Source organism: Solanum tuberosum, unplaced genomic scaffold (genome assembly GCF_000226075.1).
Source record: "Solanum tuberosum cultivar DM 1-3 516 R44 unplaced genomic scaffold, SolTub_3.0 scf00004, whole genome shotgun sequence".
Lineage (NCBI taxonomy): Eukaryota > Viridiplantae > Streptophyta > Magnoliopsida > Solanales > Solanaceae > Solanum > Solanum tuberosum.
Genome location: NW_006238930.1, coordinates 70,205 through 96,681, shown reverse-complemented (window position 1 = coordinate 96,681; position 26,477 = coordinate 70,205). Strand labels below are relative to the sequence as shown.

General features: G+C 33.4%; 3 protein-coding genes across 3 annotated transcripts; all 3 read right to left on the bottom strand.

The window, feature by feature from the left end:
* Nucleotides 1–4,096: 4,096 nt before the first annotated feature.
* Nucleotides 4,097–6,890, bottom strand: LOC107060265 (calcium-transporting ATPase 12, plasma membrane-type-like). Its single transcript, XM_015307941.1, has 2 exons — nucleotides 6,654–6,890; nucleotides 4,097–6,535 (listed from the first exon to the last, which is right to left on the bottom strand). The coding sequence occupies exons 1-2, from the start codon at nucleotides 6,888–6,890 to the stop codon at nucleotides 4,097–4,099; spliced, it is 2,676 nt and encodes an 891-aa protein (XP_015163427.1).
* Nucleotides 6,891–15,469: 8,579 nt separating this feature from the next.
* Nucleotides 15,470–21,540, bottom strand: LOC107060264 (calcium-transporting ATPase 12, plasma membrane-type-like). Its single transcript, XM_015307937.1, has 3 exons — nucleotides 21,286–21,540; nucleotides 15,577–18,096; nucleotides 15,470–15,475 (listed from the first exon to the last, which is right to left on the bottom strand). Exons 1-3 carry the CDS (start codon nucleotides 21,538–21,540, stop codon nucleotides 15,470–15,472), a joined length of 2,781 nt encoding a protein of 926 aa, XP_015163423.1.
* A 2,464-nt stretch (nucleotides 21,541–24,004) lies between these two features.
* Nucleotides 24,005–25,953, bottom strand: LOC107060263 (calcium-transporting ATPase 12, plasma membrane-type-like). Its single transcript, XM_015307933.1, has 3 exons — nucleotides 24,681–25,953; nucleotides 24,180–24,565; nucleotides 24,005–24,073 (listed from the first exon to the last, which is right to left on the bottom strand). The coding sequence occupies exons 1-3, from the start codon at nucleotides 25,951–25,953 to the stop codon at nucleotides 24,005–24,007; spliced, it is 1,728 nt and encodes a 575-aa protein (XP_015163419.1).
* Nucleotides 25,954–26,477: the final 524 nt, after the last annotated feature.

Here is a 26,477-nt window from a genome sequence, read left to right as displayed (position 1 = left end):
TTTTGTTTGTGTCTAAGATGGCCATGTGAGACTTAGACTTCCGCTGTGTGTTTTTAAAGTTGTTTTAATGAAGTTTAAATGTGTGGATGTAAATAAGTTTTTTTATTATTCCGCACTATTTTCATTATTGAATGCAATGAATGACTATGTGGCTTGTATAAGACCCCTTCGGGGTCGAGTACGCCTTGTTACGACTTGGGGGTGCTCCCGGGTCGTGACAACTATGAGCCTAAGTGGTGATACAATGTCTTGCCTACGTTGTCACAACTGTACTATACTTTGCCGTCATATAGAACGCTTAACTAAGTGGATCTACTAGTCTATGCTAAAAGCATCTTAAGGAGTCATATAAAAAGTATGATCTTTTACTACCCATGATGGCTACATGGTTTATGGAGACTTGAGTTAATATGAACTCGCATCCCCATATCGGTGCTCAATACTACTTCCCAAAATATACTTAGCTCATATGATTTAAAATCAAAACTTCTTTCTTTGGTTTGAGATAATTACTCAAAACTTTAGCTTAAAAGCTCTCTTGGAAATCGGTGTTTCCCTTTCTTGTTCAAATGTGAAAATATTTTAAACTCTTGGGAATACTTAGTTCCCTTATAGCTTTTTGAGAAATGAACTCAACTCTTTACTCTTTGCTTAACTTGAAAATTAAGTCTTAAAACAAAGTTAAAACGTTTGTGGAAGACTTTTGAAAAACTTTATAAACTTCTCTTGACTTGCTTCTTAACTTCTAGACTTGACTTTTAACTTTCCTTGAATTGAATTATGAATTCAAGGTTCATGATCTCATGTTTATGGATGATTTCGTGATGTTTAGATGTACCTTAGAGTGTTGGAATCAACAAAGGAACATAGGTACATTGCTAAGGAACAAGTACGAAAAATGGGGGACGAATGGGGAAAACTAGCGTCCCTGGCGCTCTGAGAGGCGCGGAGCGCCAACCCTCAACATTCAGAGTATGGTCTGGGGCGCGCTGGCTGGCGCGACAACTCATCCTTTTCCCCAAGTGTTTGACGATTTTTCTTCTCCGTTTTTCATCTCTAAACCCGCTAAACTTCAATGGTTCCTTCCCCAAACACTTAGAATTATTTATGCCCTCAATATATGATAGATTCAAACCGTAATTACACCTGGAAACATGAATAAAATCGCAAGAAACTCCAACAACACAACCCACAAGAAATTCAAATGAAACTTTCAACAATGTTCATTAAGAACTCAATTTCTAAACTTTCAAAGACTTAAATTCGTTGAATTGAATCATGGTTGGCGTGTGGGTGAACTAACCCAACGCTATGCGTTCTCACATACCTCGTAGGTATCACCCCTTGACGAAATCCACAAGTTAAACTCGACGATCTTGACGAATCTTGATTTCTCTTCTCCCTTCTCCACTTTTCTCTTTTCTCCAAGCCCTAGCGTGAAACTTCAACTTTTCTAAACTGACTAAAATTTGATTTAACCCCAACCCCAATTAACTCCTAAAAACGAATTAGAATAATTAGGTAAGGAAAAGACTAAATTACCCTTCCAAAAATCCGGATTAGACTTTCCTTATTCAAACAACCCAACTTCCAAAGGGCATAACTCACTCATACGAACTCGGAATCGCACAAACTCGGCGGCGTTGGAAGGTTATTCCAAGAGATTTTCAAACATATCTGGAAATATACCTAACTCATCCTGAGCTAGGAGTTATGACCACTTGAAGTTGACCAAAAACTCAACTAACATACTTCACAATTTTCCAGACTTTCAAATACTTTCTAAAAATGATTCTTTCCCCAACTTTTAACTCTTTCCTAGTTATTTCAATTTGCGAGATGTTACAGTATGTATCCTGCTGCCTCTTTTTTAAGGGATTTTTGTAAATTGAAAATTAGTAGGGATATGATGTAATTTAGATCTTATACTATGTGATTTCTATAATTTATACTTTAATTAATCAAGGGAAAATCGTGCAGAATAATAAATGTTTAAAAGATATTATATGTTATAGCTATTATTTTAGGAAATTGTGATTCACAGCCATAATTTTCTTAAACTTGCTATTTGTTTAATTTGTATAATTCGCTCAAAATTGTATAATTCGCCTGATTTTACAAATCAGAATTTTGTATAATTCGGTTCATGATGGTATAAATCTCTAATTTGTATATGCTTACCCTAGCTATTTGTATACGATTTATGAAAAATTCACAATAAATTACCTTGTTTGTATATTGGCAAGCGAAATATACAAATTGAGTTTTGAAAATTTTCAAAATGTATAAATACATAATTTGTACATACTTTATATTCGCAAGCGGAATATACAAACTGCGTGAAATATCCAAATCAAGGCCTCCATAGCAAACAGAACTATAGCTATGAACACAATTATCGAAACTATAGCTATTGAGCCTTATTATGTCTATTATATTTGATATTTCTAAAATTTACTCATTAATGTGTGTACATATGTATATTATATGTATAGATATAGAGATTACTTTTAAAGTAATGTTCTATAGGTAATCATAACATTTGTGAAATTTATGGTCTTCTTTTAAAGCAAGAATCCTCGAAGAGTTTTTCTATGGCCGGCCCAATTTGGGTCACGCAAATATTGAAATGATAATTTTCAATGAGAAATTTGGCTATGAATTTTACATTTAGAATTTTAATTTCAAGTGAAATATTATATATTATAAGTTGAAATAGAGATTTTGAATGTGTAATAGAAGCAAAAGAAGTTTTAAATCTTCAATTTCTTTTTCACGATTTGAGTTCATGTTTAATTAAACACAACTTCCAACCTCCAATTGTTCGTTTGAATTTCACAACTTTTTCTTCATCTTCAATTAAAAGTTGTTCAAATGATTTTTGAAACTTAAGGTTTAAATCTATTTATATATATTTTTGTGGTTATAAATCATTTCATTAACAATAAAACGAGATTTTCATAAGTTAAATTATCTCAAAATATTTATAGAAAAAATATTATTGTTATTTCCGAGGCTAAGTAAAAAGAAGTCTGTAACGTAAATTGAAATTTGTGAAGTAACAAATTACTTTTGGTAACATTTTCTAATTTACCTACTCTTCTTATTGAAGACACATCGGATAAAAGACAAAAGTGTCCAATTTAGAAAAATAATCTTATAAAATCCATGTTGGGATAGTTGTGAGGACGATATTTTTTATGTAGTAGGAAACGACCACTGGAAGTTGACTTTGCTAAAGAAAAGTCTCTTCCAATGGCAGTGCTGGTTTGCCAATTTCTCCTCAACAAGAGCTTTGTCTTTTACATTACACCAAGTATGACAAAAAATAGATCGAGGTAATTAAGTTATATTTGTTTTTGCATATTATGTGATATTTATCTTCTTATACGAGCCAATAAGTAGAATGTGTACTGACTAGCTTCCTTTATGATTTTGAGCAAATTTTCATGTGTTTGAAATTCATAAAATTCTTGTTTTTTTTTGTATATATTTAAATAAGAAGAACGAGAACAAGAACATACATTTTTTTTTTATCCATCCAATACAAATGAGACACCGAAAAACTTGACAAATGAGTTAACATAAATTAACTAGCCCCTATAGACTAAAAAGGGCAACCTAGTGACCTAATTATCCTGCATTTACTGGGTCCGGGAAGGGCCGACGCCCTTTTAGGGTGTGACATATGCAGCCTACCTTGATGCAAAGCATCAGGGGCTGATTCCAGAATGGCTCGAACCCTTAACTTATAGGTCACATGGATACAATTTTACTGTTGTTCTAGGTGTATCTAACCCTATAGAAACCAGTGGAAAATATGTACTAAAAATCGAAGCTACTGCAACATATGATTGATCCATCAAAGTATTAGCTCTATGTTTGGTTGGTTTCACACACGTGTGATATTTGTTATCCAGCCCTACAAAAGAATAACAATTACAACTTGAATCCAAAATTTTAGAAAGAAAAGACTTCTGTTTGAACTTAGTGTAATTAGGCAGTATGGATAGATTTGTGTAGTACCTTTCCACTAGTGGATCTTGGAGAATCCAAGGAAGCAAGGGTAGAATTTGGTGCACTTCTTGGTCCACTGTCACAACAGTTGATTCTGGCAAACCAATTCTGGAACCAGTTTCTGACTGGGTGAAGAACTCCAGTCACAATATTTGTTTATGTATTGTGATGCCCATTTTACTATCACATCAAGCAACCATGTAACAACTCCAATTAAAATGGATTCAACCCATTGCTTCCAATTCAGTCGTGCCGTGTTGGTAAAGACAAAGACAGCCTCTACTTCAATGAATCCAAGCTGCAACACAAGATAGATCACAGACAAAGCCCAAAACAAGTAATTTTGACCAAGACCTTTGAAAAAATTCTTCTGCTCCAAATCCCTTGCACTGAATATGTTAAAAAGCTGGCACAGAGCGAACCCGTTAAGGACTATAGATCTGTTAACTTTTGGAGTGATGCCCAGTATCGCACTTCCTCTTTGTTGAAGGAATACAAAAATGCCAGTCTGATAAGAAGCTTGAAAAAGAATGTTTCTCCACATAACCTTGGTAATAGGTGGTTTTCTTGGTATGATAGAAAGCTCATCCCTTTGTTGTCTTGTGGCCTGTTGAGTAATTAGCAAAGCTGGCCCTCCAATAAATGTTACAAGAAGGTTTACCCATACCAACTGTATGACTGTTAACGGGCCATCTCCGTCTAATATAACCAGTATGAAGTTTATTAATAAGCTACTGATTGCCAAGATTATCTCAACTTGGATGAACTGCCTCATATTCTCACAAACAATTCTTCCTCCCTTGATGCTGTTAATCACATAAATTATAGTTTCAGGCCAGTTAGTCACCACAGGCAGGCCAAAATGAGCTGCTTCAAGAACCACATTACTTTCAGATGCTTGTTCTCCTACCACAGCCACCACTTCTCCTCTTTTCTTCAACTGCTCTATTAAAAGACGCTTGTGTGCAGGAGATGAATTTCCCATAATGCAAATTTTATGAACATTTTCCTTTGTAGCCTCTTCTCCCCTAACTACTAGAGCATCATGTGAGTTGAGCAATCCTGTTTCATCACCAATGGTTCTAAGCACTTCAACATCTTCGTCCGAGGCAAATATCATCTTCACTCCACCTTCTTTCAGAATCGCAATTCCTTGCCTCATGTTGTCTAGATTGAAAGTATCTTCTAAGACAAACATACCAATGAATGTTAGGCCATTTTCATCAAGTTCAACAACGTCTTGAGTGTGTTTGAAGGCAAATGCAACTACGCTCATGTTGTTGTTGTTAGTTTGAGCAATGTTACTCTTTGTTCCGTCATCCAAATCCTGCACTTCACCGTTCATGTCATAGTAACTTGAACACATTGACAATATTGAATCAGCAGGGCCCTTCAAATATGAATAGTACTCTTTCCCATTACCTCCATCTTTCTCTATGACGACTTCACAAGGTCCTTCAAAAGGATTCATCTCATCATCGTTGTCCTTCACTATGGTAAACTGCTTATCCAAAGTGTCTCTCTGCATACCCGTGTTCTTCTCTGCCCAACAGAGTATTGCTTCTTTTACTCTGTGGTAGGCTGTTTGAGAAGTCCGAGTGGACACACGGCCAATTCCATCAGAGAGAACACTGCAGACATGTGGCGGTATCTTGGTAATATCTTTTTTGTCAAGGAAAAACTGGGTAACTTTCAATTTTGGCTCTTTCAACCAGCCAACATTTCCTATACAGAGGGTGCTGATTGATTCCATGTTGACATCAAAATTCGGATACCAATATGCCATTGCAACTGAAATAAGAAATGGTACTCCTTCAGTCATCCCTACCAGTGTGACACCAAGAGAAGTTATCATAACTCTTACTGTTCCCTTTGATTCTGTTAAAATCTTCTTCACGGCATTCATTATCCGTGCAATTTCAGTAGGTTCTTCCTTGGTTTCCAATCTATATCCGTTCTCATCATCTTTATTGCCCAATTTAAAGCGAATGAACAGCACCACAGTGATCAAAATGCCAATCAACAACCCACTAATATGTATGTAATTGTTCAACTTGTCAAAGTCGGCACAGAAACTGGAGTCCGTTTCAGAAACCAACTGCTGGTTCTTCCTTGCTCTGTTCTCTTTTTGCTTATTCCAAATGCGTCTTTTGTACCAATTTCGTGCAAACTTAAACGAAACAATCACAAATATTATCACAACCAAGAGTGCTCCTTCAAACCAACCATTCTGCACACCTTCTTCTTTGATTCCAAAAACAAACGACAATATTGCAGCAATTGCAAGGAGAAAAATAGTTGGTTCCTTACCTACCAATTGTCGGATCATGAATTGGGAATACCTCCAATCCAACTTCTTCTCCTTCACAGTCTCTTCACTAATTTTTAAGCATTGCTGATGAGTACTCTGATCATGAGGCTGAAGTTCAATCTCATTGTTTGATTGTACAGTATAAACATCGGGTATAGCTGCCACAATTTCAACAATCTGAATTTCATCTCCACCACCTTCAGAGTTCTGATTAGACAGAACATATATAAAATTAATATCATCAATATAGCTAATATATATATATATATATATATGTGTGTGTGTGTGTGTGTGTGTGTGCAGGTGTTTTTGTTTATATACATACTCCATGTTTAAGATTAAAGCTGGCATGGGGAGTATAAAAGGTTGTGTTTGATGATGAAGACGACGATGACACTCGTGAAAGAGATGGTATGCTTGCTCCAGCTTCGATGAACTTGTAAATAGATGGAAAAATGAGTGGCGACCTCCTCATGATCAAACTAGAATTACCCAATTCACCATTCATCAACAGCGGGGAACTCCCCTGAGCTTCAATGTCTGATCCATGATCCACCTCCATCATCCTAGCTAACTGTATACTATACTTATCTGACCTCCGATCAGTATTACATGCACACTACTTCTTTTTCTGGATCTAGTATAAAATAAGAATGAACTTTGTTGTGATTAGTATGGCCATGATACTTAAGACAGAATCAGATAGAGATATATGATTGAAAAGGATCTAACAAAAGTGACGTCAAAATATCGGAAAGGACACTTCCAAGCACTCTACTATTCCAACAACGTCATGCCTCAGTATATGCCTTAATAAATGAAGTCAATTTAAATTAATATTCTAGTCCTTCAAACATCAAGACGACAATATAGTTAAAAAGTATAACAGACATCAACTTGTATATTTGGAAGTTACAAATTTCAAATGTTAAAACTTGAATCAGAAACCATTAATATTGTTTTTATTATACTATAATCTGAATCTCTCGACGTTACTCTATGATTAACGATTGAATCTTTGCTAATTTTTTGAGTAAGTGAAATGCTTGTTAAATTCAATTGTAGTATTCAACTCAAACTATTGGCACTTTTTTGTTTAAGGTTTGTATTACTCCTCATTTCTACTTTCTAAACAAGTGGGTGATTGCAGCTTCCTAGAAATTTCTCCTAGGCAATTATGCTGATCAAGTGTTTAATTAGTTTTCACTCTCAGGCCTCAGCTGTGTCGCGAAATGTTAATACTCATTTTGTTCAAAACAATTTCCTTACGCTGGTTCGTTTATATAACGCGGTATTCACAATTTTTCATTTGATCCCACCATCACCACTTCACCACACACACATTTTTGCCTGTGAGTGTTTGACCATGAAAACAGTGAGTATTTGAAAAATAAACATATTCACCTTCCAACTTTGCTTTAAAAATCAAACTTTCCCTCAACTTTGAACAATCATCAAACTCCCCCTTTATTCTATGCATTATTCATTTTACCCTTGTTTATATCACATATATGTAAGACCTCTTTATATAATATATAATTTATTTTTTAACCTAAGTATTTATAATTTTTTTCTTTAAGTTCATTAATATTATAAACAGAATAATATTTTTATGAATTTGTCACAAAATTTTAATATTATTTTTATGACCGTTATTAAATTTGATTATTACTATTTTATGCAGTTAGTTAATATTAAGGGTAGAAATAAAAAATTATTTAAAAGTTCTTTTGATTTCATTAATTGGACTCAATCAATAATTGTAGCCTCACATGTATAATAAAAATAGGGTATACATATATCAATTGTTCTTGCCCTGATATACATGCATAGTAATTGGTAAATACAACTAACAACAAAAACACGCGCACATATTCATACATGTGATTGGAGTTAAAAATTGGGGGTTGAAGTTACAAACTTCAAACATGTATGGATTTGAAGTTTGAACAATTCTACCTTCAAACCTAGATGTTAATTGTTTCATTGCATTTTAGAAAAAAATATTATTTTTTTTAATGTCCGAGTATATTTGTTGCTACAACCTTCTAGATGTTAATTATTTGTAATAATTATTTCTGTGAAATATTTTTTTGAGCGATCGTGCATTTTCTACTAAGTTGAGCGGATGAAAATACAACAAACAAAGAGGCATTGCTGGCTTGTCAATTTCTCCTCAACAAGAGCTTTGTCTAATAAATTACACCAAGTTTGAGAAAAAATACAGGTAATTAAGTTATATTTTTGCATATTATATGATACTCCCTCCGTTCCTTTTTTATATGTCACATTTTTACTTTGCACTTGCATTAACAAATGATGTAGTTTTACCCTTCTACCCTTATTTAATTTTTTTGCAACTCAAGTTTTCAATCAATGAATATGAATTAATTTATTTTGATTGATTAATTTAACCAATGAACATGAATCAATTACTTAGCTTTTCTAAGTTGGTCAAATGTATATTTTCAAGGCTAATAACTCACAAGAGTAAAAAAGGAATAATATGGTAATTTATGCATTAATTTTATGACATGACAAGTATTATGAACCAACTATTTATAGAAAAAGATAACATATAAAAAGGAACGGAGGGAGTATTTATCTTCTTGTACGAGCCAATGGGTAGAATGAATACTGACTAGCTTTCTTTATGATTTTGAGCAAATTTCCATGTGTTTGAAATTCATAAAATTCTTGCTTTTTGTATATATTAGTACTATATAATAAGGTTGCATTCTTGAATTTAGTTAAAAGTGAAAAGAAGAAGAACGAGAGAACAAGAACTAACGTTTTTTTATTTCCATCCAACACATATGAGAAACCAAAAACTTGAGGAAATGAATTAACATAAATTAACTTGCCCCTACAGACTAAAAAGGGTAACCTAGTGCTCTAATCAACCCGCATTGACTAGGTCCGGGAAGGGCCGACGCCGCCAACTTTGATGCAAGCATCATGAGCTGATTCCAGCATGGTTCAAACCCGTAACCTATACGTCACATGAAGACAACTTTACTATTGCTCCAGGTGTATCTAACCCCTATAAAAACAGTGGAAAATATATACTAAAAATTGAAGCTACTGCAACATATGATTAATCCATCAAAGTATTAGTTCTATCATTGGTTGGTTTAACACGACGTGTTATATTTGTTATCCAGCCCTGCAAAAGAATAACTACAACTTGAATCCAAATTGTTTTAGGAATAAAGAGGAAAGACTTTGAATTTTCTATAATTAGGCAGTATGGATAAATCTGTATAGTACCTTTCCACTAGAGGATCTTGGAGAATCCAAAGAAGCAAGAGTTGGATTTGGTGTACTTCTTGGTCCACTGTCACAGCAATTGACTCTGGAAAACCAATCCTGTACCCAGTTTCTAGCCAGGTGAAGAACTCCACAGTCGCAATACTTGTCCATCTTTATGTATTGTGATGCCCATTTTACTATCACATCAAGCAACCATGTAACAACTCCAATTAAAATGGATTCAACCCATTGCTTCCAATTCAGTCGTGCCGTGTTGCTAAAGACAAAAACAACCTCTACTTCAATGAATCCAAACTGCAACACAAGATAGAGCCCAGACAATGCCCAAAACAAGTAATTTTTAACAAGATGTTTGAAATAATTCCTCTGCTCCAAATCCCTTGCACTGAATATGTTAAAAAACTGGCACAGAGCGAAACCGTTAAAGACTATAGATCTGTTAACTTTTGGAGTGATCCCCAGTACTGCACTTCCTCTGTGTTGAAGGAATACAAAAATTCCAGTCTGATAAGAAACTTGAAGAAGTATGTTTCTCAACATGCCCTTGGTAATTGGCAGTTTTCTTGGTCTGATAGATAGCTCATCGCTTAGTTGTCTTGTGGCCTGTTGAGTAATTAGCAAAGCTGGCCCTCCAATAAATGTAACAAGAAGGTTAACCCATACCAACTGAATGAATGTTAACGGGGCATCTCCGTCTACTATAACCACTATGAAGTTTATTGATAAGCTACTTATTGCCAAGATTACCTCAACTTGGATAAATTGTCTCATATTCTCACAAACAATTCTTCCTCCCTTGATGCTGTAAATCACATAAATTATAGTTTCAGGCCAGTTAGTCACCACATGCAGGCCAAAATGAGCTGCTTCAAGAACCACATTACTTTCAAATGTTTGCTCTCCTACCACGGCCACCACTTCTCCTCTTTTCTTCAACTGCTCTTGGTAACATATTTTTTGTCAAGCATAAACTGACTAACTTCCAGTTTTTGCTCTTTCAACCAGCCAACATTTTCTATACATAGGGTGTTGACTGATTCCATTTTAACATCAAAATTCGGATACCAATATGCCATTGTAATTGAAATAAGAAATGGTACCCCTACCAGTGTGACACCAAGTAAAGTTATCAGAACTCTTACTGTTCCCTTTGATTCTGTTAAAACCTTTTTCACGGCATTCATTATCTGTGCAATTTCAGCTGGTTCTTCCTTGGTTTCTAATCTATATCCATTTTCGTCATCTTTATGGCCCAATTTAAAGCGAATGAACAGCACCACAGTGATCAAAATGCCAATCAACAACCCCCTAATATGTATATAATTGTTCAACTTGTCAAAACAGGCACAAAAGCTGGAGTCCGTTTCAGAAATGAACAGGGGGTAATTCTTCCTTTCTTTGTAATCTTTATGCTTCTTCCAAAGGTGTCTCTTGTACCAATTTCGTGCAAACTTAAACAAAACAATCACAACCAGAAGTGCTCCTTCAAACCAACCATTCTGCACACCTTCTTCTTTGATTCCAAAGACAAACGACAACATTGCAGCAATTGCAAGGAGAAAAATAGTTGGTTCCTTGCATACCAATTGTCGGATGATGTACCCTGTGAAGATCAGCATGTGACGACCAGAATTATCTCCAACATGAATTCCCTTGTCAACATCATGAATATCACTCCAATCCAACTTCTTCTCCTTCACAATCTCTTCACTAATTTGTAGGCATTGCTGATGAGTACTTTGATCAATGTCGACGTGATCATTGTTTGATTGTACAGTATTATCATCAGCCACAATTTCAACAACCTGGATTTCATCTTCACCACCTTCTGCATCCTAATTACAGAGAGAGAGAGAGCATATATGCTTAATAACTACGTGTGTATATATAGTAGCGATAAAGACATATGTTTATATACTTACTTGATGTTTAAGATTAAAGCTGGGAAGAGGAGTATAAAAGGTTGTGGTGGAGGATGAGACTCGAGAAAGAGATGGTATTCTTGCTCCAGCTTCAATGAACTTGTAAGTAGATTTGATAATGAGCACCGACTTCCTCATGATCAAACTAGATTTACCTAATTCACCATTCATTAACAGCGCTGAGCTTCAATGTCTGAGCCATTATCTTCATCCATCATCCTAGCTTTGATCAGCACTACGCTGCACACTAGTTTTTTTGGGGGATTTAGTATAAAATAGAAAAGTGTTAAAGAATGACAAAACTCCCACATCGGTGGTTAATGAGATGGGTTATAAGGCTTGGGCAATCCTCCTCCCTTTGAGCTAGCTTTTGGGGTGTGAGTTAGACCTAAGACCTAATTTAACAAAAAACACTCTTTCTTTCTTGTGATAAGTACGGCTTTCTTGTGATAAGTACAGTTGAGACAGAATAGATGATTGAAAAGGATCTCACAAAAGGTACATAGGAGGAAAACTTCCAAGCACTATCTACAACAAACGTCATGCCTCGAGATTATCTTACAGAAATTAAGTCATTTTGAATTAGTAATATTCTAGGATGACAATAGTAAAAAGTATAACAGGCATCAACCTATTTATTTCACATGTTAAAACTTGAACAAGAAACAATTAACATTACTTTAATTTACCCCTCCAGCTAACATCGAATAATTTTAATTTATTTGCACATAATTTCATTGCATAATGGAGTGTCCAATTATATTTACTCTACAAATGATATAGTCAAATTTATATGAGGTCAAGAGCGTATGTTTTGATTAATTCTTTTTTAGACATTTTATTAGTTGTTTGAATTTAAATCTGAATTGCCTAGTATTAATCAATTTATCTCTATTTGGTTTTTGACAAATGAAAATTGAGTCTAAAAAAGAAAGAGAAACAAAATACACAAGAGAGTGGGATTGGATAAGTGATGTTAGAGAGAAAAAAGAAGAAAAGAACAAAATATTAATTTAAGCATAGTAGTACTACTTTTTTACTATGTGCCTTGATTTTTCATACATTTCAAGACATTAGTACCAGTTTTCACTGTGACTTGATTTGTCATTATATTATTGTAATTTACTCAATGAAATATATGTTAATAATTTATTTTTTTAAAAAAAGTATTTTATGTTAGAGGGAGGGCAAAATGGAAGAAATTGAAGGTGGAGAGGTGAGAAGAGAAAAAAAGTTGTAATAGAGTGAGACACATTTTTCAATTAAAAAACTTCCTCGTACAAATGTCACAATGTGATATGCCTCCACCATAAAATGTTTCCTCAAATAGGCTACTGTGGGAAGGCTTGTTGGTGTATAAGCTTATTAGAATTTTTTATCAAAGTAAGCCATTATTTAAATTAATTTATCAAAACAAGATATTTTTTTGAAATTTTACAAAATAAACGTATTTGGCAGTAACGTTTTAGGTATTATTTTATTAAAAAAATATTAATGGCAAAAATACAATTGTCTGACATAGTAACCAAGCATAAAACGTTACTGTCAAATACGTTATATTAATTTGTTACTCGTACACACGTTTTAAGGCTAAAACGTTACCAACTCTTTAGAATCCAATCATGCACACCTTATAAGGTTAAAAGGTTACCGACTGTATTGACAATTTTTACTCCATTGGTTACTGCCACCATACACCTTATTACTATTAAATTATCTCTTGTATTTAGCAAGAACTTATTCCTCTTTCCAAGACTTCCTTTCGTATTAGATTTTTAATTTTTATCTAGTCAAAATTAAGGATTAACATGACCAAGTTCTATATTTTCCATCATCAGCCTTAGCTTGCCTTTGAAAACCTGTAGGTCTAAATGACTTCAAGTAAGTATTTGCCCATATAGTCTTTTCGCTTTTTTCTCATTCTTTTTCCGTTTCTTTCTGCAATTTACATGTAAAAATAGTAAGTTATTCTTGTGTTATTATTCAGTTCTTTTTTGCTACTAATTACTCTATTTGTAAAGCAAGTTGGCTTTTGAGACTTAAACTATTCTTGTGTTATTAAAGAGTCGTTACTGTCAGTAACGTTTTTGCCTTAAAACATATTCGTGAGTAACGAATTAATAAAACGTATTTGACAGTAACATTTTATGTTTGTTTATCTGTCAGATAATTTGTCTTTTTGCCATAGATTTTTTTTTAATAAAATAATACCTAAAACGTTACTATCAAATATGTTTATTCTAGTTTTGTAAAATTTCAAAAAAAACATATTATTATAGTGAATTGATTTAAATAATGGCTTACTTTGATAAAAAATTCTATTATATTACAACTTTCATTAAACTATTTGTATTACTTAATTTTCTCATTTCTACTTTCCAAACATGGGTGAAATGAAACTTCCTATGAGGCTTCTAGGTAAAGATGTTAAATGAGCGAGTTGAATTGAAATTGAAGATTTTAAAATAAATTAAAATAGAAATTAAATTAGATCATGACCCGTCCAAATAGATATGCAATACTCTGAAACAAGATTTTTACAAGTTAAATTATTTCAAAATATCTATAAAAAAGTACAATCATTATTTTCAGAACTAACTAAAAAAGTTTTTTTGTAACATAAATTGAAATAAATAAAGTAATATTTTCCGAATTACCTACTCACACATGAATATTTATTGAAGACACGTTTGATAAAAGACAAATGTGTCAAAAATTAAAGAAAAATATTCTTATAAAATCCATGTTGGGATATTAGTGAGGTTTGTTTTTTATTTTTTATATATAGTAAAGAAACGGCCACAGGCAGTTGACTTCGCTGAAGAAAAGTCTCTTCCAATGGCATTTCCGACTTGTCAGTTTCTCCTCAACAAGAGCTTTGTCTATTACATTTCACCAAGTTTGAGAAAAACTAGATCCAGGTAATTAAGTTATATTTTTGCATATACTATATGATATTGGAAATATTTATCTTCTTGAACAAGCCAATTAATTAGTAGAATGTGTACTCACTAGTTTGCTTTATGATTTTGAGCAAACTTCCCTGTGTTTGAAATTCATAAAATTCTTGCTTTCTATGTATATTACTCCCTTCGTCTCTTTATATATGACATTCCTTTCTATAAATAGCTGGACCATAATACTTATCATTTTATAAAATTTATGCTTAAATTACTATATTTTGCCTATTATACTCTTGTTACAGTAGTTAATTAATCTTGAAAATGTATTCATCATTTATTATAAAGTTAACTTAAGAAAACATTAAATAAGGGTAGAAGGGTAAAGTTATATCATTTCTCAATGCAAGTACAAAGTAAAAATGTGACATATAAAAAGGGATTGAGGGAGTAGTACTATGTAATAAGTTTACATTCTTGAATTTAATTAAAAGTGAAGAAGAGCAAGAACAAGAACCGAAAAACTTGATGAAATTAATTAAAATAAATTAACTAAAAAGGATACCCTAGTGCACTAATCATCCCTCATTGACGTAGGTTTGATACCCTTGAAAGGTGTGATGTAGGCAGCCTACCTGATACAAGCATCAAAGGCTGATTTCATAACTTCTCTAACCCATAACCTACCGGTTACATCGAGACAACTTTAGTGTTGCTCCAACTATATCTAACCTTCTATAGAAAACAGAGGAAACTATGTACTAAAAATTAAAGCTACTGCAACATATGATTAATCCATCAAAGTATTAGCTCTATGCTTGGTTGGTTTAACACGACGTGTAATATTTATTTGTTATTCAGCCCTGCAAAAGAACAACAACTACAACTTGAATCCAAAATTTTAGGAAAGACTTTTGTTTGAACTGTACTGTAATTAGGCAGTATGGATAAATAAAATTGAAGCTACTGAAACATATGATTAATCCATCAAAGTATTAGCTCTATGCTTGGTTGGTTTAACACGACGTGTAATATTTATTTGTTATTCAGCCCTGCAAAAGAACAACAACTACAACTTGAATCCAAAATTTTAGGAAAGACTTTTGTTTGAACTGTACTGTAATTAGGCAGTATGGATAAATTTTTACAGTACCTTTCCGCTAGTGGATCTTGAAGAATCCAAGGAAACAAGGGTGGAATTTGGTGTACTTGTTGGTCCACTGTCACAACAGTTGATTCTGGCAAACCAATTCTGTAACCAATTTCTGGCTGGGTAAAGAACTCCACAGTCACAATATTTGCTTATCTTTATGTATTGTGATGCCCATTTTACTATCACATCAAGCAACCATGTAACAGCTCCAATTAAAATAGATTCAACCCATTGCTTCCAATTCAGTCGTGCCGTGTTGCTAAACAAGAAAGCCTCTAATTCAATGAATCCAAACTGCAACACAAGATAGAGCCCAGACAATGCCCAAAACAAGTAATTTTGACCGAGACCTTTGAAATAATTCCTCTGCTCCAAATCCCTTGCACTGAATATGTTAAAAAGCTGGCACAAAGCGAACCCGTTCAAGACTATCGATCTGTTAACTTTTGGAGTGATCCCCAGTATTGCACTTCCTCTGTGTTGAAGGAATACAAAAATACCAGTCTGATAAGAAACTTGAAGAAGTATGTTTCTCAACATGCCCTTGGTAATTGGCTGTTTTCTTGGTCTGATAGAAAGCTCATCCCTTAGTTGTCTTGTTGCCTGCTGAGTAATTAGCAAAGCTGGCCCTCCAATAAATTTTACAAGAAGGTTAACCCATACCAACTGAATGACTGTTAACGGACCATCTCCGTCTAATATAACCAGTATGAAGTTTATTAATAAGCTACTGATTGCAAAGATTATCTCAACTTGGATGAACTGCCTCATATACTCACAAACAATTCTTCCTCCCTTGATGCTGTTAATCACATAAGTTATAGTTTCAGGCCAGTTAGTCACCACAGGCAGGCCAAAATGAGCTGCTTCAAGAACCACATTACTTTCAGATGATTGTTCTCCTACCACAGCCACAACTTCTCCTCTTTTCTTCAATTGCTCTATTAAAAGAAGCATGCATGCGGGAGAGGAATTTCCCATAACGCACATTTTATCAACATTTTCCTTTGTAGCATCTTCGCCCCTAACTACTAGAGCTTCATGTGAGTTGAGCAATCCTGTTTCATCAACAATGGTACGAAACACTTCAACATCTTCTTCTGAGGCAAATATCATCTTCACTCCGCCTTCTTTCAGAATCGCAATTCCTTGCCTCATGTTGTCTAGATTGAAAGTATATTCTAAGACAAACATACCAATGAATGTTAGGCCATTTTCATCAAGTTCAACAACGTCCTGACTGTGTTTGAAGGCAAATGCAACTACGTTCATGTTCTTGTTGTTAGTTTGAACAATGTCACTCTTTGTTTCGTCATCCAAATCCTGCACTTGACCCGTCAAGTCATAGTAACTTGAACACATTGGCAATATTGAATCAGTAGGACCCTTGAAATATGAATAGTACTCTTTCCCATTATCTCCATTTTTCTCTATGACTACTTTACAAGGTCCTTCAAAAGGATTCATCTCATCATCGTTGTTCTTCACTATGGTGAACTGCTTATCCAAAGTGTCTCTCTGCATACCCGTGTTCTTTTCTGCCCAGCAGAGTATTGCTTCTTTTACTCTGTGGTAGGCTGTTTGAGAAGTTAGAGGGGACACACCAATTCCATCAGAGAGAACACTGTAGACATGTGGTGGTATCTTGGTAACATCTTTTTTGTCAAGAAGAAACTGGGTAACTTTCAACCATCTAATTTTTTCTATACAGATGGTGTTGACTGGTTCCATCTTAACATCAAAAATTGGATACCAGTATGCCCTTGCAATTGAAATAAGAAATGGTACTCCTTCAGTAATCCCCACCAGTGTGATACCAAGAGAAGTTATCATAACTCTCACTGCTCCCTTTGATTCTGTCAAAACCTTCTTCACGGCATTCATTATCCGTGCAATTTCAGTTGGTTCTTCCTTGGTTTCCAATCTATATCCGTTCTCATCATCTTTATAGCCCAATTTAAAGCGAATGAACAGCACCACAGTGATCAAAATGCCAATGGACAGCCCACTAATATGTATGTAATTGTTCAACTTGTCAAAGTCGGCACAAAAACTGGAGTCCGTTTCAGAAATAAACGGCTGGTCCTTCCTTGCTCTGTTCTCATTTTGCTTATTCCAAATGTGTCTTTTGTACCAATTACGTGCTAGCTTAAACGAAACAATCACAAATATAATCACAACCAGAAGTGCTCCTTCAAACCAACCATTCTGCACACCTTCTTCTTTGATTCCAAAGATAAACGACAATATTGCAGCAATTGCAAGGAGCAAAATAGTTGGTTCCTTACATATCAGTTGTCGGATCATGAACTGGGCATAGATCAGCATGTAACGACCAGAATTGTCTGCAACATGAATTCCCTTGTCAACATCACGAGTATCACTCCAATCCAACTTTTTCTCCTTCACAACCTCTTCACTAATTTTTAAGCATTGCTGATGAGTACTCTGATCATGAGGCTGAAACTCAATCTCATTGTTTGATTGTACAGTACTATCATCTCCACCACCTTCAGAGTTCTGAGTAGACAGAAAGCATATATAATCCCTCAAATTATTATTATCAATATATATATATATATATATATATATTTCATGTATTGAAAATATTATAGCATCATAGCTATGACTAGTATGCAGATATACTTGTTTCATTTCTGAAATTGCTTTATCCATATGAAATAAATATATATATATATTATTATCATATCATATCATATCATATATTATTAAAAGTGGGAAGCATCAAATACAATGTTGGATTACCATTTTGCCCCTATATTAAATAAAAATGTTATAAAATATTAAATAGTAATCATATCACATATTATATTGTACTTAAAATATATATTCTTACATAAAATAGATACATTAAAAGACAATTATTCATTAATAATCTTCTAAAGAAACTCTTGTCTCTTTACATTCTCCACTATGATCCTTGTCTTTTCATTTCACATATGTATATCGTCTTGTTCGTTACATTTTGTTTTATGAGTTTGATAGAGAGCATAGGAACATTGTCCTTTCCGGTGCTCCATTCATGTGTATGTTCTTTTAAGTTATTTTTTATTTTGTTTCTTACTTCTTACTTATCATATAGTTTATGTTGTTTGATTGATGTTTAAGATTTTGATCTCTGATATAAAATAAAATTTTTAATTTTGTGTCAATAGCGTATGAGATGATTTTTTTTGTTGCAGAAAAAATCAATTGATGAGATGCTTCTGTGTCAATCGCATAGAACTGTACTTTGAGTTGTGTCGATACAAATGGGGTAAGTGACATTTCCTTCTAACATAATTTTTTTGTTAGCACAATATTCTTTGTTTGGTTTTTCTTTTCTTTTTTATTTTTATTTTGTCAATAGTAGGTCAAGTTTATTGAATTTTCATATGCAGATTCGTGTGATTTATTTGTGTGTAAAGCTAATTAAGTATTGAATTTTGATATTAATCGTCATAACCCAATAAAAGTAAAAAATGTATTTATGAGCTATGGCATGTTGAGTGATTTGATATTCATTGCCTATTTGACTTCACTTTCTTTGTCTGAATTTAATTTTTTTAATGGAGCTTTCATCCAAAAAGAAAGAAGAGGGAGGATAAACAACCCATGTTAAGAAAGAAAGGAATGAATACAATATCATCTTTTGGTTATTTTTCTCACGAAATTATATTAACTTTCTTTGTTTTAATTTTCGTTGATTATTTTAGTTATTTGAGCCATAGTTTATCCCTCCCTTTCTCCTTCAGAATTTATATTACTTATCACTCACATGTCATAATATTATTTTTTATCATGTCTTTTTGTTTCTTCTTTTTTTTGACAACATAAAACAATACATGTCTTTTTGTTTCTCAATTACAATGTTAACAATACAGTCGACAAAATATAAATGAAATGTTGAATTCCTTTTCTAACTACAAAAAATATTATAATTGCGTTGAGTCGCATCAAATGAATTTCGTTTAGAAATGTAATATTGATTTTGGAGGTAGGACAACGGTTAATTGATGATATGAGCATATTAAGCCTATAATTTATGGATTTAATTAACTTAATTATTTTTTAAATCAAAACATAATATCTATATAAAAACTACTAAAATTTGACAAATTCATATCAAATTTTAACTCATAAATTCAAATTAAAATCAATTTAGTACTAATTAAGAATCTTCAAAGTTGGACATTTTAGACATTGGATGTCATTGATTTTTGAATATATTTATCATATTGATGCAATTTTGAAAAATACTTATGCTCACTGGTAAGGGATATACGCGCACCGCACGTGCCCAAATACTAGTCATACTATAAGAGTGAGAAGTGTGAAAATTAGGTCTTGGACTTTACTCACACCCTAAAAGCTAGATTAAAGAGAGGATGATTGACCAAGCTTATAAAGAGATCACTAATCTCATTAACCATCAATGTGAGACTTTTGTTATTATTTAACACGAAGCCACAAAAGTAAAGTTGAAATACCATTTTACCCCTATCATAATTAAAAATGTTATAAATATCTAATAAGTTAAATATAGAGTAATTAAAATATTTTCACAACATTTTCACCTCCTAACTTAATTTTAAACGAAAGAGTTATAAAGTGACTGTATTCATCTATAAATTACAAGTGACAGTTAATTATCTAATCGATTATAATATTATGGATAAAGACTATGCCATAAATGTAACTCTTGTAACAATAAAAACTTAGAGGGACAAATCAATGATATAGTTGGAATAGGAAAAAGATAATGTTCTAAATACTAGATGTTAAGAAATATGTAATAGTATGTTTGGAAAGCCACTGAGTGATTGGAATTGGGGTAATTATTATTGTAGTAATTACCAGCCTAGTAAATTACACAATCTAGTAATTACGCTGATTTGTTTGTTTGCCACAGTGTAATTACAAGTAGGGGTATGCACTATTTTGAATTAAACAGAAAAATCAAACCAAATCAAATCGAATTCTAATTTGGATTGATTTTTTGGATTTCTGATTCGGTTTTGAATCTATGATTTATTTTGTTTGTTTTTTTGGTTTGGTTTCAGATTTAGAAAAAAGAAACCAAAAAAACTATATATATTCAAATTACAAATATAACTTTGTTATGTTTCTAATTATCGACATAACCGATTAATCGAACCGAAAAAACTCAAACCAAAAGGAAAAATACCAAACCAAACCAAATTTATTTTGATTCGGATTGGGTTACACTTCTTCAAAATCAAAAACCGAAAAATCCAAACCAAATAGTACAAATCCAAACTGTAAAACCGAATGCACACCCCTAATTACAAGTGTAATGTTTTATTGCACAAGTGTAATCATAAGGTTATATTGAATTTTAAAAATTAAAATTAAAATTTATATTAGACTAATAATGCCCTTTATAAATGATATTAAATTGAATATTTAAGATATATATTGTCTTTTGAAAATATATTAATTAATAAACATATGTTCTTGACTAATATTATAAAAACTAATTGATTTGTATTTTTCAATTTAGTATATTTTAATTATACTAATCATAAAAACAAAAAGTACATAATTTCATAAAATGCATGTTTGATAAAAAGAATAATACTATAAATATAAAATTATATAATTTATCAAGTCTAACTTAAAAATGTAAAATATGGAGTCAATACTCCTAAAACAAATGAAATTGAAAGGTTGTGATGATATACATACTCCATGTTCAAGATTCAAGCTGGTATGAGGAGTATAAAAGGTTGTGTTGGATGTTGAGGACGACGATGACACTGGTGAAAGAGATGATGCTATGCTTGCTCCAGCTTCAATGAACTTGTAAATAGATAGGAAAATGAACGCCAACCTCCTCATGATGATCAAACTAGAATTACTTAATTCAGTACCATTCATTGACAACGGAGAACTCCGCTGAGCTTCAATGTCTGTTCCATTATCTTCATGATCCACCTCCATCATCCTAGCTAGCTGTATATTATACTTATCTGACCTTCGATCACTACTAGCTAGTACTGTCGCCGTACGTGCACACTACTAATTCTTTTTTAAGATCTAGCTAGTATAAAATAAGAAAGCACTTTGTTGTGATTAGCTAGTATGATCATTGAAAAGGATCGTAAAAATATAGAGAGAGGGGAGGAAAGGGAGCTTCCTAGCACCACCCTGCGCTGTTCCATCAACGTTTTTTTCTTAAGGCATGACATCACCAACAATGTCATGCATCCCTTATAAATGACTTAAGTCAATTTGAATTAATATTCTCGGTCCTTCAAACTTCAAGACGACAATAATAATATATATAGTTAAAAGTATAATATGCAAACCTATAATTTATTTGAAAGTTACAAATTTCAAATGTTAAAACGTGAACCAGAAACAATTAATATTGTTTTTATTATACTATAATCTATCTGAATCTGTCGACGCTACTTTATGATTAACGATTGAATCTTTGCTAATTTTTTTAGCAAGTGAAATGCTTGTTAAATTATAGGTGCTTTTTTGACGAAGGTTTGTATTACTCAGTTCGTCAAACTACATTGTGGAACTTATTTTCTCATTTCTACTTTCTAAACAAGTGGTGAAATGCAGCTTCCTAGAAATTTCTCCTAGGTAATTATGCTAATCAAGTGTTTAGTTTTTCTCAGCTTTGTGTCGCGAAATGTTAATACTCATTTTGTCCAAAACAATTTCCCAACGCTGGTTCGTTTTTATAACGCGGTATTCACAATTTTTCATTTGATCCCACCATCACCACTTCACCCCACACACACATTTTTGTCCACCAGTATTTGAAAAAAAATATATATATTCACCCTCCAACTTTGCTTTAAAAATCAAACTTTTCCTCAATTTTAAACAATCATCAAACTCCCCCTATACTCTATGCATTATTCTTTTTACCCTTGTTATATCACATATATGTAATACCTCTTTTATATATAATTTATTTTTTAACCTAACTATTTATAAAAATTTTCTTTAAGTTCATTAATATTATAAATAGAATAATATTTTTATGAATTTATCACAAAGTTTAATATTATTTTTATGATCGTTATTAAATTTGACTACTATTATTTTATGCAGTTAATTAATATTAAGGGTAGAAATAAAAAATTATTTAAAAATTCTTTTCATTTCATTGAGTGGACTCGATCAATAATGGTAGACTTACATGTAACAATAGGGTATACATACATATATCAATTGATCTTGCCCTCATATACATATCTAGTAGGGAAAAGGGTCTGAAAAATACTTTAACTTTGGCCGAAATTGTTGTTATGATACCAAACCTTATGGAGGACCTTTTACCCTCCTACACTATTTAATATTGTATTTTAAAGGTATATATGTGCCCACGTGGACACGTTACTATTTATAATTATGCAATATTTATGATGTTCACATGAGCACATATATACCTTTAAAATACACTATTAAATAGTGCAGGGATAAACGATCCTTTCCAAAGTTCGATATTATTACAGCAATTTCGGTCAAAGTTTGAATATATTTCAAACATTTTTCCCTACATAGTAATTAGTAAATACAACTAACAACAAAAACACGCGCACATATTCATACGTGTGATTGGAGTTAAAAATTGGGGATATATGGGTGAAGTTTGAACAATTCTACCTTCAAACCTAGATGTTAATTGTTTCATTGCATTTTAGAATTATTATTTTTTAATGTCCAAGTACATTTTTGTTGTTCCAACCTTCTAGATGTTAATTATTTGTACTAATTATTTCTGTAAAATATTTTTGCGAGTCATCGTGCATTTTCTACTAAGTTTAGCGGATGAAAATACAACAAAGAAAGAGGCATTGCTGGATTGTCAGTTTCTCCTCAACAAGAGCTCTGTCTAATACATTACAGCAAGTTGAAGAAAATATGCATCGAGGTAATTAAGTTATATTTTTGCATATTATATGATATTTAATTATTTATCTTCTTGCACGAGCCAATTGGTAGAATCATGTGTACTGACTAGCTTCCTTTATGATTTTGAGCAAATTTCCATGTGTTTGAAATTCATAAAAATCTTGCTTTTTGTATATATTAGTACTATATAGTAAGTTTGCATTCTTGAATTTAGTTAAAAGTGAAAAGAAGAAGAACGAGAGAACAAGAACAAACCTTTTTTTTTTATCTCCATCCAATGCATACGAGAAACCAAAAACTTGACGAAATGAATTAACATAAATTAACTAGCCCATACAGACTAAAAAGGGTAGCCTAGTGCCTTAATCATCCTGCATTGACTAGGTCCGCTGATTCCAGTATGGTTCGAACCCGTAACCTATAGGTCACATGGAGACAACTTTACTGTTGTTGCAGGTGTATCTAATCCCTATAAATAAAACAGTGAAAAATTTATACTAAAAATTAAAGCTACTGCAACATATGATTAATCCATCAAAGTATTAGTTCTATCCTTGGTTGGTTTAACACGACGTGTTATATTTGTTATCCAGCCCTGCAAAAGAACAACTACAACTTGAATCCAAATTGTTTTAGGAATAAAAGGAAAAGACTCTTTGAATTTTCTGTAATTAGGCAGTATGGATAAATTTGTATAGTACCTTTCCACTAGAGGATCTTGGAGAATCCAAAGAAGCAAGAGTTGGATTTGGTGTGCTACTTTGTCCACTGTCCCAGCAATTGACTCTGGCAAACCAATCCTGTAACCAGTTTCTACCTAGGTGAAGAACTCCAGGGTCACAATATTTGACCATCTTTATGTATTGTGATGCCCATTTTACTATCACATCAAGCAACCATGTGACAGCTCCAATTAAAATGGATTCAGCCCATTGCTTCCAATTCAGTCGTGCCGTGTTGCTAAACAAGAAAGCCTCTAATTCAATGAATCCAAACTGCAACACAAGATAGAGCCCAGACAATGCCCAAAACAAGTAATTTTGACCGAGACCTTTGAAATAATTCCTCTGCTCCAAATCCCCTTGCACTGAATATGTTAAAAAGCTGGCACAGAGCGAACCCGTTAAAGACTATAGATCTGTTAACTTTTGGAGTGATGCCCAGTATTGCACTTCCTCTGTGTTGAAGGAATACAAAAATACCAGTCTGATAAGAAACTTGAAGAAGTATGTTTCTCAACATGCCCTTGGTAATTGGCAGTTTTCTTGGTCTGATAGAAAGCTTATCCCTTAGTTCTCTTGTGGCCTGTTGAGTAATTAGCAAAGCTGGCCCTCCAATAAATGTAACAAGAAGGTTAACCCATACCAACTGAATGAATGTTAACGGGGCATCTCCGTCTAATATAACCAGTATGAAGTTTATTGATAAGCTACTGATTGCCAGGATTACCTCAACTTGGATGAATTGCCTCAGATTCTCACAAACAATTCTTCCTCCCCTGATGCTGTTAATCACATAATTTATAGTTTCAGGCCAGTTAGTCACCACAGGCAGGCCAAAATGAGCTGCTTCAAGAACCACATTACTTTCAGATGCTTGTTCTCCTACCACAGCCACCACTTCTCTTTTCTTCAACTCCTCTATTAAAAGAAGCTTGTGTGTGGGAGAGGAATTTCCCATAATGCAAATTTTCTCAACATTTTCCTTCGTAGCATCTGCACCCCTAACTACTAGAGCATCATGTGAGTTGAGCAATCCTGTTTCATCACCAATGGCACGAAGCACTTCAACATCTTCTTCCGAGGCAAATATCATCTTCACTCCACCTTCTTTCAGAATCTCAATTCCTTGCCTCATGTTGTCTAGATTGAAATTATCTTCTAAGACAAACATACCAATGAATGTTAGGCCATTTTCATCAAGTTCAACAACCTGTGTACGTTTGCAGGCAAATGCAACTACGTTCACATTGTTGTTGTTAGCTTGAGCAAATTCACTCTTTGTTTCGTCATCCAAATCCTGCACTTCTCCCTTCATGTCATAGTAACTTGAACACATTGACAATATTGAATCAGCCCGTCCTTTGAAGTGTGAATAGTACTCCTTCCCGTTATCTCCATTTTTCTCTATGACAACTCCACAAGGTCCTTCAAAAGGATTCATCTCACTATCATTGTCCTTCACTATTATGAACTGCTGATCTAAAGTGTCTCTCTGCATACCCATGTTCTTCTCTGCCCAACAGAGTATTGGTTCTTCCATTCTTTGGCCGGTTGTTTGAGAAGTCAGAGTGGACACACAAATTCCATCTGAGAGAACACTGCAGACATCTGGCGGTATCTTGGTAACATTTTTTTTGCCAAGAAAAAACTGACTAACTTCCAGTTTTTGCTCTTTCAACCAGCCAACATTTTCTATACATAGGGTGCTGACTGATTCCATTTTAACATCAAAATTCGGATACCAATATGCCATTGTAATTGAAATAAGAAATGGTACCCCTTCAGTCATCCCTACCAGTGTGACACCAAGTAAAGTTATCAGAACTCTTACTGTTCCCTTTGATTCTGTTAAAACCTTTTTCACGGCATTCATTATTCTGTGCAATTTCAGCTGGTTCTTCCTTGGTTTCTAATCTATATCCATTTTCGTCATCCTTATGGCCCAATTTAAAGCGAATGAACAGCACCACAGTGATCAAAATGCCAATCAACAACCCACTAATATGTATATAATTGTTCAACTTGTCAAAACAGGCACAAAAGCTGGGGTCCGTTTCAGAAATGAACAGGGGGTAATTCTTCGTTTCTTTGTTATCTTTTTGCTTCTTCCAAAGGTGTCTTTTGTACCAATTTCGTACAAACTTAAACGAAACAATCACAAGTATAATCACAACCAGAAGTGCTCCTTCAAACCAACCATTATGCACACCTTCTTCTTTGATTCCAAAGGCAAACGACAATATTGCAGCAATTGCAAGGAGAAAAATAGTCGGTTCC

Coding starts and splice junctions, on each gene's coding strand:
- LOC107060265 (XM_015307941.1), bottom strand. CDS start 6,890: ATGGAGGTGGATCATGGATCAGACATTGAAGCTCAGGGGAGTTCCCCG. Junction 6,536..6,653: donor GCTTTAATCTTAAACATGGA/GTATGTATATAA, acceptor CTGTCTAATCAG/AACTCTGAAGGTGGTGGAGA.
- LOC107060264 (XM_015307937.1), bottom strand. CDS start 21,540: ATGGAGGTGGATCATGAAGATAATGGAACAGACATTGAAGCTCAGCGG. Junction 18,097..21,285: donor GCTTGAATCTTGAACATGGA/GTATGTATATCA, acceptor CTGTCTACTCAG/AACTCTGAAGGTGGTGGAGA.
- LOC107060263 (XM_015307933.1), bottom strand. CDS start 25,953: ATGGCATATTGGTATCCGAATTTTGATGTTAAAATGGAATCAGTCAGC. Junction 24,566..24,680: donor TCAAGTTTCTTATCAGACTG/GTATTTTTGTAT, acceptor TAACATATTCAG/TGCAAGGGGATTTGGAGCAG. Junction 24,074..24,179: donor CAAGATCCTCTAGTGGAAAG/GTACTATACAAA, acceptor GTTCTTTTGCAG/GGCTGGATAACAAATATAAC.